Below are 12,684 nucleotides of genomic sequence, written 5' to 3'. Positions count from 1 at the left end.
CGTGAAATAGTTTACGAGATGCGAATCGAGAAAAAATAATAATAATAATTTCTATACGAAATGTTTTCTCATCCGACCTCACTGACCTCATGGTCAAGGGGGCATGCTTATGGTCATGCAGTACAGTACACAATCCAGTAAGGACAGCAGTAGTTTGCAGGTAAGTAAGCACTTCGGTTCCAAAGATACTAACTGGTGCCGAAACGGGCAATAAGACCATTCTGGCCTTACCTGGTTACCACCAGACATAATCACAGGTGAGATTGTGCAAAGCAGCATGGGATTTCCCAGGCGAATTCTGGCCAGCGTCATTGAAAACATCGACTGTGCCTCACCTTGGGAGAGACCCAGGCCCCCGTAGACCCCGAGGCGCATGTTGCGGTTGGGCTGGGTGCCGTTGATGACGGGGTCGTCTGTCCACAGGCTGAGCCAGTAGTTGGCCCCCACGGAGGCAAGGTGGTGTACGAAGAAGAGGAAGACGCTGATGAGGGACAGGCACACCCCGATGGCCTTCATGTACTCCCAGAACACAGCCAGCTTCACCTGCAGTTCACAACACACAAGGCAAAACATGTCAAGTTACATCACAAAATAGCAAGGGAACAAACACAGAGCAAGGTGCCTACAGATATTCCTATGATGAATTTACTACCCTTTTACTACCTCTGAGAGAAGGCCAGCTTCAACCTGGGAGACAAATACACCAGGCAAAAGACAATTGAAAAAAAAAAGACAATTGACTTAAAATCTTGAAATAGAGTCAACACACACAACCACAGCTAGCCCCCATAACTATGTCACAACTAAGCCATTTAACGTTAATCTATGGTGCTAATTGTTTATATACGGTCATTGAAATAAAAGAAATTAAGAGGGATCTTATCAAGTAAAAATAAATGTTTGAAGAAGTTTGTTGGAACCGATACATCTGCGGTGTTCAGTACAAATTGACCATACTAGTGGGGTAGTGAAAAGAAATCATGTTTTTTTTATTTGTCTCCATTTGGTCTTGTAACAAAGCATTTCATATCCCAAAACACACACACAAAAAAACTATTCTCGCAAAGGTCCAGCAGAGTGCTACAGTAAATCCTAGCTAGCGATTGTCCAAACCGCTGACCAGCAGGTCGTAAAGCTACAAGCTGCTCTCGTCTCGCACGCACGCACCCGTCCAGTTTTGGCCTTGTCGGCCTCGGTCAGCTTGGCTGCGTCCGGGGTCCTGGCGTCCTTCTTGGCCACCTCAGCCACGCTCTCGGCCTTCAGCAGGGACTTGGCCGAGCCGGCGGCCGTCAGCGTGCTCTGGCTTTGCCTGCAAGGTGCAACACACACACACACACACACGCAGAGAGAGACACACGCACAGACACACGCGCAGACACAAACACAATCAGTGGGTGGGCAAGGCAGGTTTATGAGCAGGTGTCAGGCAAGGCAAGGCAAGGTATTATGTTATTTTTTCACAATTTCAATTTGTACTGCTGTTACGATCGCCGTTTGTGGTTTGCGAAATCATAATGTTTTGAGTTTTTACAATGCCCCAAAGACTGTATTTGTTTTAGTTTGCATTGCAATTTCTTTAGACTAGCAGAAGCAAACCACAATCCAAAGACACAATTTAATGAAAAAAAAGAAAAAAAAAGCCGGCCACAACTGCAATGAATACGTAGGCAAACATAATATCATGTTACACCTAATATAATTCCTATTGATCTGGTAAGAGTATGGGCTTCTCATCTACTCATTTAGGTGTCTGCTAGATGTAATGTAATTTACAGCCTCTGTACTGTTATATTGTAACCGGGTAATGTTGAGTACGAACAGGTAATGTTGAATACAAACAGGTTATGTTGAATACAAACAACAGATTTTAATTTTAAATTTCAAAGTTTAATATCAACTGAAATATCCATTATCTCTTCAACTTGGAATTCACTGCCAAACACACAGACAGAGACACGAGCAGCATAATAAGGGCTTACCGCAATAATGCTGCAGGGCCTCCATTTTCTAGGCCCTTCTGAGGGGCGCCGTCTGTTGGGAGAGCAGAGATGCCGGTGAGACAAGATCAGGTAAGGTGCCCCACCATTTAGTTCCTTTTTGAAAAAAGTTTGCATACTCTATAGAATTCTTTTGATGTTCTGTTCTTCAGTTTGTGTAGGAGTCGGGAGATGACGTTTAAAGGAACAGACCACCCTTTTTTGGTTTTCACATATTTGCAGTATTTCCCAGCATTGTTCATGAATGTGCATATCATTTTCTCCTCTGTGTTTTCATTACTTAGATTTATTGGATCAGAATTATTAGCATAGCTTAGCATAATCACTGAAAGTAACTGGTATCTTTAGCATCAAGCCACAAGTGATCACTGGACCGAATTAAATTGCTGTTTTACACTCTGGTGAATGTTACATTCATTTTAAAGTGGTTTAGAAGTACATTTGCTGGTGTTTTATTTTGTACCATAGACTTGCATTACTATGCCTAATTTGGGTATACTGTCAAACGGGGCAATGCAAACACATAGACGAAAATTATATGCACGTTCATGAATAATGCTTGGAGATACTGCAATTATGTGAAAATCAAAAAAGGGTGGTCTGTTCCTTTAAGCCTTCATCAGATTCACCACAACAACATGTCAAGCCTGTGTTGGATGGTGAACCTGAGGAAGGCCCCTCCCAATGACAAAACAATCTGAAGAAAAGGACACAAAAATGTTTCTCTTTTTTTTATTTATTTTTTTATTTTAACTGTCACTTTTTTTTGTTCAGGTGCCCCACCGTGCTATTCCCAACCCATACTACAGCATCACCAAGGCTACTATACCACCATCTACCCTCCTCCAGATAATGCTGAGCATCATCTCCTTCATCACTACAGCGCATGCCAGGAAGATGCCCTTTCAGCACAATCTACTACACTTCAGTCATTTGGCTCGTGTGAGGGCCTGTTTTATCTTGCATTGAATTCCCAAGTCTCAAATCAAAGCAACCAAACTGGCAGATGCAAAACAAACCACACCAGACATTTTGGTTTCGCTGAAGTTAAAATTGATTCTTGTGAGATAGACCAAGTCTTCCTTGAGCTGCCTCCTTCAGTAGGTTTTAGGTTATTTTAAACGGACCAGATTCTTGAGTTGCTGCCAAAGCGGTGCACCCAAGAATGCTGGCCGCTGATCATCATCTGCCTTGATGAGTCATACTGAAGCGGGTGACCTGACATACATCAACATCCTGGGCACAAGGCATGTGAATAAAAACATATTTAACTTAAACTTCAAAATGTTCATTAAGTTGAATGTTTTGCCTCAGTGATGACTGATTTGTTAAGCAGAGGCTTATGGTACCATTCCTCCATCTACTCCCACAACTCCTGATTCCATCCTTGTTTTTTGAGTAGCACCATATTTTAGTGTCTTTAGCGTAATTACATATATCAACATGCAAGATAATGTACTTACATTGCACATCCCTAACCCTAAACTATAGTACGGTACAGTGCAATAACACAATGTCACATGTTGTTAGATACTTTGTTACACTGTACCTGATTAATGCAATAGGTGCAGTGAAACAAGGTGCAACCCCTGTTGTCCATTTAGCTACAAGAAGAGCAGTATGCCTACTTGACAGCATCAGGCTTTACATTATTGCCTGCCCAGGCAACCAAGACAGCAATCAAAAACAAAGGCAACTCACAGCAGCCAAGACAGTGACATCATCTGGGTTCTAGAAATCTAACAACTAAGTGAAAGAATGGCAAAAGCTGTTGCTACCGTACCGCATGCTGTGTGGTTACAGAAAGGTCACCCCAATATTTGGTAACAATTGAGGTGTCTTGTCAAAACTGACCATGCGCTTAAATGTATTGTGATCTGCGGCAGTCAAACCTTCTGGCCTTCAAACTGCAAAGGTCTGAGAGTGAAACGGTGATTATGCAGACCAGGTTTTGCCAAGCTTCCTGCTTCTTCTATATCTAGTTTGTAGGGGGATGGCAATACACTGTTTATCCATCTTCATCTGCCCTCCCTCCTTTAAATGTTTTAACTTGCAAGGCCATCAATCAAAGAGTTCTGAATGGTGTCCCCAGTAAAATAACAGCCAAACAACGTCCAAAATAAACCCTAAATAGAAAAGGTCATGTTTGTGCCCGCTCAAACTGGTGATGAGTTGTGCAAGAAATTTTGATATATACAATAAACCCAAAAGAAATCAGTAACTTTTATATGGATGAATTGCTTTAGAGAGTCAATAGATGATGCACCATCTTCTACTTGCCCTTATGTGCTGTGCACTAACTTTCATGCATCATCCTTTGAACAAAATGGCACCCATCTGTCTGAATACAGGATATAAACCATAATAATCAGCCTCTGCAAGACTCTGAAATCAGAATGTAAACCCAAACGCTTCTACGCATCTCCTCCTAATTTGGGATTTAACATGTTAGAATACTGCAAAATATAATGCCATCTCAACAGTCTTGCAGACAGGTTTTGATCCATTTTTATCTTTCATCATAAGGACATGAATTTGATGCCCTCCAGAACAGAAACTTGTGTCGCATTGTCAAACATTTCATGCCTTCCGACACGCAGCAAATAAATGGCCACAACAAGTCACACATAGACAAAATTGTGTCTCCAAAAACCATGCGATTCGTGCAGACCTATTCTGAATCTGCCTCCACATCACATGTGGGTGGGCCTAGTGGGGACCTATCAACCCCTTCACACCTTCAGCTCCACCCTTCTGTTTCTCCTCCTCCTCCATCTCCTCTTCTCCCTCCCACCCTTCTGCAGAGCAGCGGTGGTGGAAGAAAAACAAAAAGAGCACAAACACAAAAGAGGACAAAATAAATGGGGACAAATGGAATACAAAGACACATTATGAGACCACAAACAAGACCTGTGTAATTAAGACACAACAGGGAGAACACAGAATGGGCTAGATATGTGATGTGTGCACTGTTAACAGAATTAAATGGTTGAACAGAGGCCCCAGATGAAAGGAAAACACATACCGTACATGCACTGTAAAAGCAATAGAATACCCTGTGTGTTCGTGTTGGTCAAGCATGTGCCTTTTAGCACTCTTCCTTTATTGAATGTGTTGTCCATTTCAAGGTTTTAATATGTCATGCTTTTCACTGATTTACTAGTATATAGAGCGTATATGGAAGAGAAATGTCAGACTTGCCCCTGCTAAATTAACAGTACATATCCGAAGGGGCTTACATGTACATGGCTTACAACAAAATCAGAACACGCCCGTAACATTTCAAATATGAAGCATTCAGTGCTTTCAAGGTTCTTCTTACAGAGAAACTCTTCTCTTCTCACACACCAGTTTTGAGGGATGGTGGAGCTGGCAAGGCTCAGAGAAGGCTCTTAAACTGGAGCAGTAACTGGACGCGAGTCAGTCCCATGAGGTATAGCCGGTAACAACCGCCGAGTCTGTAATCGCCTAGTCTCCCATCCGCAGCGAGACCAAGGATGGGCCTCACTGTCTGGGGGGGTAGGCCCAAGCTGCGCCTGCTCTAAACCTCCACCATAATGTAGGCGTAGCCATGTCCTCTGGCCACTCCAGCTCACTATAGTCTGCCTGAGTCTATAACCGTGTGTACACACCAGAAGCGACCAAACCAAGGCAAATTGGGCAACCGAAGCGAATTTCCCAGCAATGAGGGGAATTTGGCGATTAGAGCCAAAAAAAAGTGAGTGTCCATGGACTGATTAAGCACTCCTCCCTATAGTCTGTCTGGGTCTAACAGTGTATACAAAAGGTGACCAAAGCAATGAAAATTGGCCAACCAAAGTGAATTTCCCAACAATGACACAAATTAGGTGACCGGAGCAACAAAAACAAGTGAGTGCCGATGGGCTCTGGTTGCTCAAGCACCCCTCACTATAGCCTCTCTGGGTCTATGACCATGTGCACACACCATAAGGCAGCGAAGTGAAAAGGGAGACCATAGCAATAAACAAAGACTGATGGTTAAGCAGATGTTCTTATGGCCTGAAGGTTGCAGGTTCATATCTCATACCAGTAGGAAGAATATGTGTGGTCTCCAGGACTCTACCTCAATTATGACTAGAGTTCATTGTTCCAAGGACTGTATCCTGTACCTAAATAACGTCAATCCTAAAAAACTTCACCTGAAGAAGGTCAGATGACCGAAACGTTGTCTTAAAGTTTGTTGGCGGAATGGACAGTGTGTAGGATTTCTTTACACTACAGAAATATTGACAACATATACGTCAAAGTCTTGCATGTGCATTGACATAGCGTGATTGTATGCCGTATATCAGAAATTAATGAAGTAACTAACCTCGCATACCATGGCTCTATAATGTGTGTTCATAGTACAGTATATGGGAAGGGTGCTTTTCTGGCCAAACACAGACTGGCCACTAGAGGGCTTCAGTCCATTCTGACAGATGACAAAGGCTGCTGGGTAGACTATTATCATAATAAAAAAGACATCTGTGTGGCACCAGGTGTCTTCCCTTTTATTCAAATTATAACCTGTTTATTTTTACAATGCATTAGTCTACAAACATTCGTCTAATGCACTGTAAATAAATAAGAAATAACAACAACAAAAAAAGACATCTGTGTGGCACCAGATTTCTCCCCTTTTATTCATGTCTGGTCCTACACTAGTTGCACCGCATTGTCACTAGAAGCACAGAGTACGAGTTTCCTTGTTCTAGACTATGATCACACACTACACCCGCACTACCGCGTGTCTATCATAAGACAAAATGAGAACTGAGATGATTGTTGAAATGCTGAGATGAATGTGCACATGTGCTGTAAAGATAAAGGAAACTCTTCCCCCACCCCCTACACCTCAGCAAACAGAGGGCGCCGCGTCTGTGGACATTACGAGATAAGGACAGCCGAACAACACCACCTGTCATCATACACACAGCACAGCAGGGCTGAAGGAATAACGCACACCCCTCTGTCATTATGGCAATGGTTCCCAAACTTTCTTTGGCCTGGGACCCCATTTTGACATCCCAAATTTTTGGGGACCCCATGCCGTTTTTTTCCACAACCGGAAAAAAACAACACAACTGGGCTAACTTGTAGGGAATTAAACCTATTGATGTTTCTGAAAAACTAAGAGTCTTTTTTCAAACCTAGACATTTCAGGCCCCATTTGAATTCCAGGCGACCCCACTATTGAAAAACACTGCATTATGCACTATTGAAAAACACTGCATTATGCACTATTGAAAAACACTGCATTATGCACTATTGCGTTATGTCGCATGGAGCAAGACAAAGGTTGATGACCATGATAGAAGACGGTAAGGAAGAACTCTCTCTTCCATTCCTTTCCTGTCACAATCTCTAACTGTCTTGTCTGAATAAACTCTTAACGCCCAAAACATTTAACAAATCTATATTTATTATGATCAATATTTCTATGGTTGTGTCACCTGTGGCATCGTCGGTCTGCTCGGCGTTGGCGTAGGTGGTCAGGAACTCTGCAAAGGCTCCCTGCCTGGCCATCAGCTCTGCGTAGGAGCCGGCCTCTGTGATCTCCCCATCCACCATCACCAGGATCAGGTCGGCCTGGGGCAGGAAACTCAGCCCATGGGTCACCAACACACGCGTCTGGGGGGACAAAAAACAATTTAAAATATTAAAAAAAGACAGAATTTCTCTTTCCCCATCTTTCTCTCTCTCCGTTTGGGAAAATGCAAACACAGAAACAGAAGACGTGCACTGGACATGATACTAAAGTCATTTGTTTCAGTATTGACATGAGTGAAGAGGAACAAATAATTGAACAGTTCAATCTGAATTTGTAAGTAAAAGAGACATTTTAATACTTCAATTTAAAAGGCTGCTGCAGACTCAGACCAGGATGAAAATTCAGGTAAACAGCAGAGACTCTGCATGCACCTCCAAAAACTGTAACAACTTTGCGAAGTAGTACAATTCCGAAACGCTATCTGCGACAGCTTGTCATGAGAGCATACAGAGTCTTTCACTGGACTGCATAGAGAGTAGAGCATGGTCCAGCCTTACCCTTCCCTTCAGCAGGCCCTGTGGTCCGATGACCTTCTCGAAGATGTGCTTCCCCACGTGGGCGTCCACAGCAGAGAGAGGGTCGTCCAGCAAGTAGTTATCACAGTCACAGTAGACCGCCCGCGCCAAGCTCACACGCTGCTTCTGGCCACCAGACAGGTTAACACCCTGATGAACACACACAGTGGGACACAAGAACAATTAGAATACGTAGAGAAAAAGAGAACAGAACAAAGAACAATAGAATAGCAGATTGTTAATGTAATTCTACATGTACAAAGGTATGCATTTACACAAACAAACTTTCAGAGTTCAAAATGTCCAGAAAACAGGATAAATCACAGCAAAGCACACTTTGATTTACTGAGTGTTTATTCTGCTTTAGCTGCCGCTTCATCAGGTTCACTCTACCAGTGTGCACCGATTTACTCCATTTTCTGGATTACTTCTGATTGCATATCCCCACATGTACAATGGCTGTGCATGGGAACTTCATGCCTTTGTTAGTGCCATACATTCAAGACATTTTGAAGTCCTAAAGCCTGGCTCAAACTACATGACTCCCGATTGTGTGTCCGATTTTGACGTCAGGGTGCACCGCACACTACGTAGAAGAGAATCGCAACTGTAAATCTTATCCCTGCTCGCAACCACCGAGACAATGCCCAACGTTCTATTTCCAGTCGCAAATATCAAACACTGTTTGATTTCTACGATTTGCGATCTGCGACTCTTAGAACGTCGGCCACGACAAGGAAATCTTGCCCGACAATCGCTTGCGATGGTCCTGGGGGGTAACGTTCCACCAATTGTCGTAAAGGGGGTTTTCAGCTGAGAATCTGGTCGATAATCGTGTAGTTTGAGCCAGGTTTTAGTCACTTGATTTGGACAGCAATATTAGTCTTCATACGTATATTGCACCAGAAGCCCTCCTTTTCCGAGCAGTGTTTACCATGACAAATGTAATTTCCTGACCAACCTGCTCCTGCCAGTACGGTACACCTCATTTCCTCTGGAGCCTCTTATTTTTCCCTCAGCCGATGAGTTTTTTCCCCCCAACAGGATCATGTGCCTTTGTATGCAAGTGTCTGCTTAGAGTAATGCCATGTAACACAACAACATTGTGGTGTTCTGACACAAATTCCCATTACTTTCTATGGTGACTCACACATCCACCAAATCCACCCTTTCCCTTTCCACACAGGGCGGCCTCCTCAGTCTGGCACCAAACAGTCCACCACTGCTTGGTGTTCCTTCTTAAGAGCAGTGCGTGTACTGTGGGATGCCTGCCTCAGTCTGTGTGCTGTAGGCTACTACCGGGCACCTAATTATAGCCCTTGGCAGGGCCTGGTGACAATCTCAGGCTGCCTGGTGACTCACCTCTGTTGCCACACACAGAGGCAGGCAGGCAGGCAGACAGGCAGACAGACAGGCTTTTCTGCTGACTCTGCTAAACAACCAGAAGGATTATTGGCATCCCTCATGTGGCCCTGGTATGCAACCTGAGCCCTGTCTCTCTGTAGGGCCTATCCAATCTGGGCCTTGACACTCTGCCTAGGGCCTATCCAATCTGGGCCTCATCTCTATGCCTGCAGCCTATCCAACCTGAGCCCTGTCCTGTCTCTCTGTCTAGGGCCTATCCAAACTGGGACTCATCACTCTGCCTACAGCCTTTCCACCCTGGGCCTTGTTGTTGTGCCTGGGGCCTATCCAACCTAGGCCCTGACACTCTGCCTTGGACCTATACAACCCGCGCCCTGTCTCTCTGCCTAGGCTCTATCAAACCAGGGCCTTGTCTCTCTGCCTAGGCTCCATCCAACCTGGGCCCTGTCGCTCTGCCTAGGGCCTATCCAATCTGGGCCTCGTCACTGGCATTGGGGACATTTCTTAACTCAACCTGACACTCTGAAAAGAGCAGACTGCATATGGCTAGAAAGAAAGTGAGTATCCCACTTTTGATATATGAACTGAAAAGAGCTCAGAATTTACGAGCGCCACACCCATAGTCACTCAGCCTCGGGACCTATCCAGTCTTGGTTATCGTCAGTCTGCCTAGCGCCCAGCTTGGCTCTGGAATTCACATCAACAGACAGTGCCAGTGTGTCATTTGCCCTGTCACTGTGGATTCACACTTCCACACACTCACTGTGGGATTTACACTTCCCTCCATGCCAGGATGTGACCAGGGGGGTGTTTGGCTGGCTAGGCTGCCTGCCACCACTAAGTGTACAGTCTCGTGTGCCACTGGTGGCATCTGGGCTGTTGCTTGCTTGGTTAGGCTAGCTGTGGCTGTGAATTTACAGCCTGGCATGTTATCTGATGGCCTGGTGACAGGTTGGTCAGGCTCGGTCTGCAATTTAACATGTGCCCTTCTAAGAACACTTGACTGCTAGGGCCCTGCCGTGGCCAACCGGTAGGGCACTTGTCTACCATGCGGCCGACCCGGGTTCGATTCCCGGCCCGGGTCATTTGCCGACCCCTCCCCATCTCTCTCTCCCCATCCGCTTCCTGTCCATCTCTCATACTAGCCTGTCATCAATAAAGTCGAAAAAAAACAAAAACATATCTTCGAAAAAAAAAAAAAAAACATGTGGCTGCCAGCGACTGTCTAGACGGCAGTAGACAAGTAAACAGATAGTTTTGTGGCATCGCCAAACCCCCTTGATGATTTCACAGCTCACACAGATTTGGTGAGAAAAGCCTCACTATGATTTGGGGATAGAAAAACTATTTTCTCAGGAGCGGATGAGCGAGTTAATGGATGCCGTCTGGATGTTGCCTGCCTCCCAAATTCAGAGTGTTCTTGAGTATTCAAGAGAAGCGGCTGCAACGGTCATGATACATGATATATAATATAATATTTTGACACCAGATGAGGTAAATAAAAAAAACTTAACTGCCAATTTTTTGACTGAAGATTCCTGACCTCACACAGTTACTTCAAGTTACCCAGAGGAAAACATAGCATATTTGAAAATGTAAAATTAAAACGGAGGTAGGTGGAGATTTGGCGTGGAATCACCCTGTTGCTAATTGTTAATTGTTTTCTACAGAAGAGGAGGCTGGTTGTACCTTCTCTCCGATCTCAGTGGCGTCACCCCCTGGCAGGATCTCCAGGTCCGGTAGGAGAGCACAGGCCTCCACCACACGGTGGTACCACGAGTCCTTCTTCTCATGGCCGAAGGTGATATTGTCTCGCAGAGTAGCGTTCTGGATCCAGGCTTGCTGGGGCACATAGGCAACGGAGCCCTGAGAAGAGATCAGAAGACACACACACCATGATACTCAATGATAAGACTGCACACTCAATGACATGCATGAGTATGACACCTCACTACTTTGATATTGCTTCAGAGAGCTGTAGCAATTTAAATGAAAAGCAACTTGTGTACACTGTTAGTGAGACATCAAGGCTTGTGTAAAGGGCTAATGATATTTCAAGAATTTGCCCCAATTTCAGAAAAACGGAAATGGCAATTCGCATGATGAAGGCAAAAACAGGCTAGTTCGTTGATTTTCTACTTGGACGTTAGTTTCAGACCTCTCCTGCATTGTGATCTGATGTGTGTACTGCACACCTCAGCGGGCAGGTGCGTTGCTGATGACCCAGAGGTCGCTGAATCAGGGAAAAAAACTCCAGCACACACAATTGCGCTTTAGTCACGAAATGGGGAAACGGTCAGCATGCAGAAGGTTTTGTAGTTTATAGTTTTGTCTGTTTTGTCAGTGTTTTCATAGTTTATAGTGTGTGTGTGTGTGTGTGTGTGTGTGTGTGTGTGTGTGTGTGTGTGTGTGTGTGTGTGTGTGTGTGTGTGTGTGTGTGTGTGTGTGTGTGTGTGTGTGTGTGTGTGTGTGTGTGTGTGTGTTCTGTACCTTGATGCTGACATGTCCATCCTGCTTGTGCATCTCCCCCAGCAGTGCAGAGAGGAGAGAGGACTTGCCAGAGCCTACGTGGCCCACCACTGCCACCAGAGAGCCTTCTGGGATCTGCACATTTATCCTGAAGAGGGACAGAGATGCAGGGGGGAGACAAAGACCACAGGAAATAAAAGGGAGAGAGGACAGAAAAGTGGTGAAGGAACGACAGAGGAGAGTCATGTAATCACTTGACAGAGTAACTGTCATATCAATGTAAGGTGGTGCTTCTATTTATTTATTTTTTGGTCTTTTTTTTCCCCGACCTAATTTGATAGGACAGTGCGAGAGGTGGACAGGAAGCGAATTGGGAGAGAGACGGGGAGAGATCGGCAAATGACCTGGGCCGGGAATCGAACCCGGGTCAGCCGCATGGCAGGTGAGTGCCCTACCGGTTGGCCACGGCAGGGCCTAGGTGGTGCTTCTGAATGGGGGCGTTATAGAGCCTGTGGGGAGCGTTGAGAAGAATACAGCTGGGGGTGGGGGTGGGCTCAGTTGCAATTGAGGTGTATTTGTCTGTCTACTTTATTCTTTAGTACCGGTACTCAGTGGGGTGTTGGCAAGCTTGTGATCAGATAAAAGGGGCGTTGGGAGGCTTATGAATAGGTCAAGGGGCATCTGCTCAAAAAAGGTTGAGAACCACTGATATACTGTAAGGTGTACTCAATGATCTTCGACGTATACTGACATTTAAATGGTTCTAGTTCTTAGTTGAGACACT

General features: G+C 44.9%; 1 protein-coding gene across 2 annotated transcripts in view; it reads right to left on the bottom strand.

The window, feature by feature from the left end:
• abcc1 (ATP binding cassette subfamily C member 1 (ABCC1 blood group)) overlaps positions 1–12,684 on the bottom strand; it is a 57,002-nt gene that overhangs the window by 14,492 nt on the left and 29,826 nt on the right. The window contains exons 16-23 of one of the 2 annotated variants that reach the window (XM_063186914.1): positions 11,922–12,048; positions 11,121–11,297; positions 8,049–8,216; positions 7,454–7,631; positions 4,736–4,795; positions 1,980–2,031; positions 1,168–1,309; positions 336–543 (exon numbers count right to left, since the gene is read on the bottom strand). In XM_063186914.1, coding sequence (XP_063042984.1) covers positions 336–543; positions 1,168–1,309; positions 1,980–2,031; positions 4,736–4,795; positions 7,454–7,631; positions 8,049–8,216; positions 11,121–11,297; positions 11,922–12,048 — 1,112 coding nt within the window. The remainder of the gene's footprint in view (positions 1–335; positions 544–1,167; positions 1,310–1,979; positions 2,032–4,735; positions 4,796–7,453; positions 7,632–8,048; positions 8,217–11,120; positions 11,298–11,921; positions 12,049–12,684) is intronic. The other variant, XM_063186922.1, reaches the window with a different exon arrangement.

Source organism: Engraulis encrasicolus, chromosome 2 (assembly GCF_034702125.1).
Source record: "Engraulis encrasicolus isolate BLACKSEA-1 chromosome 2, IST_EnEncr_1.0, whole genome shotgun sequence".
NCBI lineage: Eukaryota > Metazoa > Chordata > Actinopteri > Clupeiformes > Engraulidae > Engraulis > Engraulis encrasicolus.
This window is presented reverse-complemented; position numbering and strand designations above follow the sequence as displayed.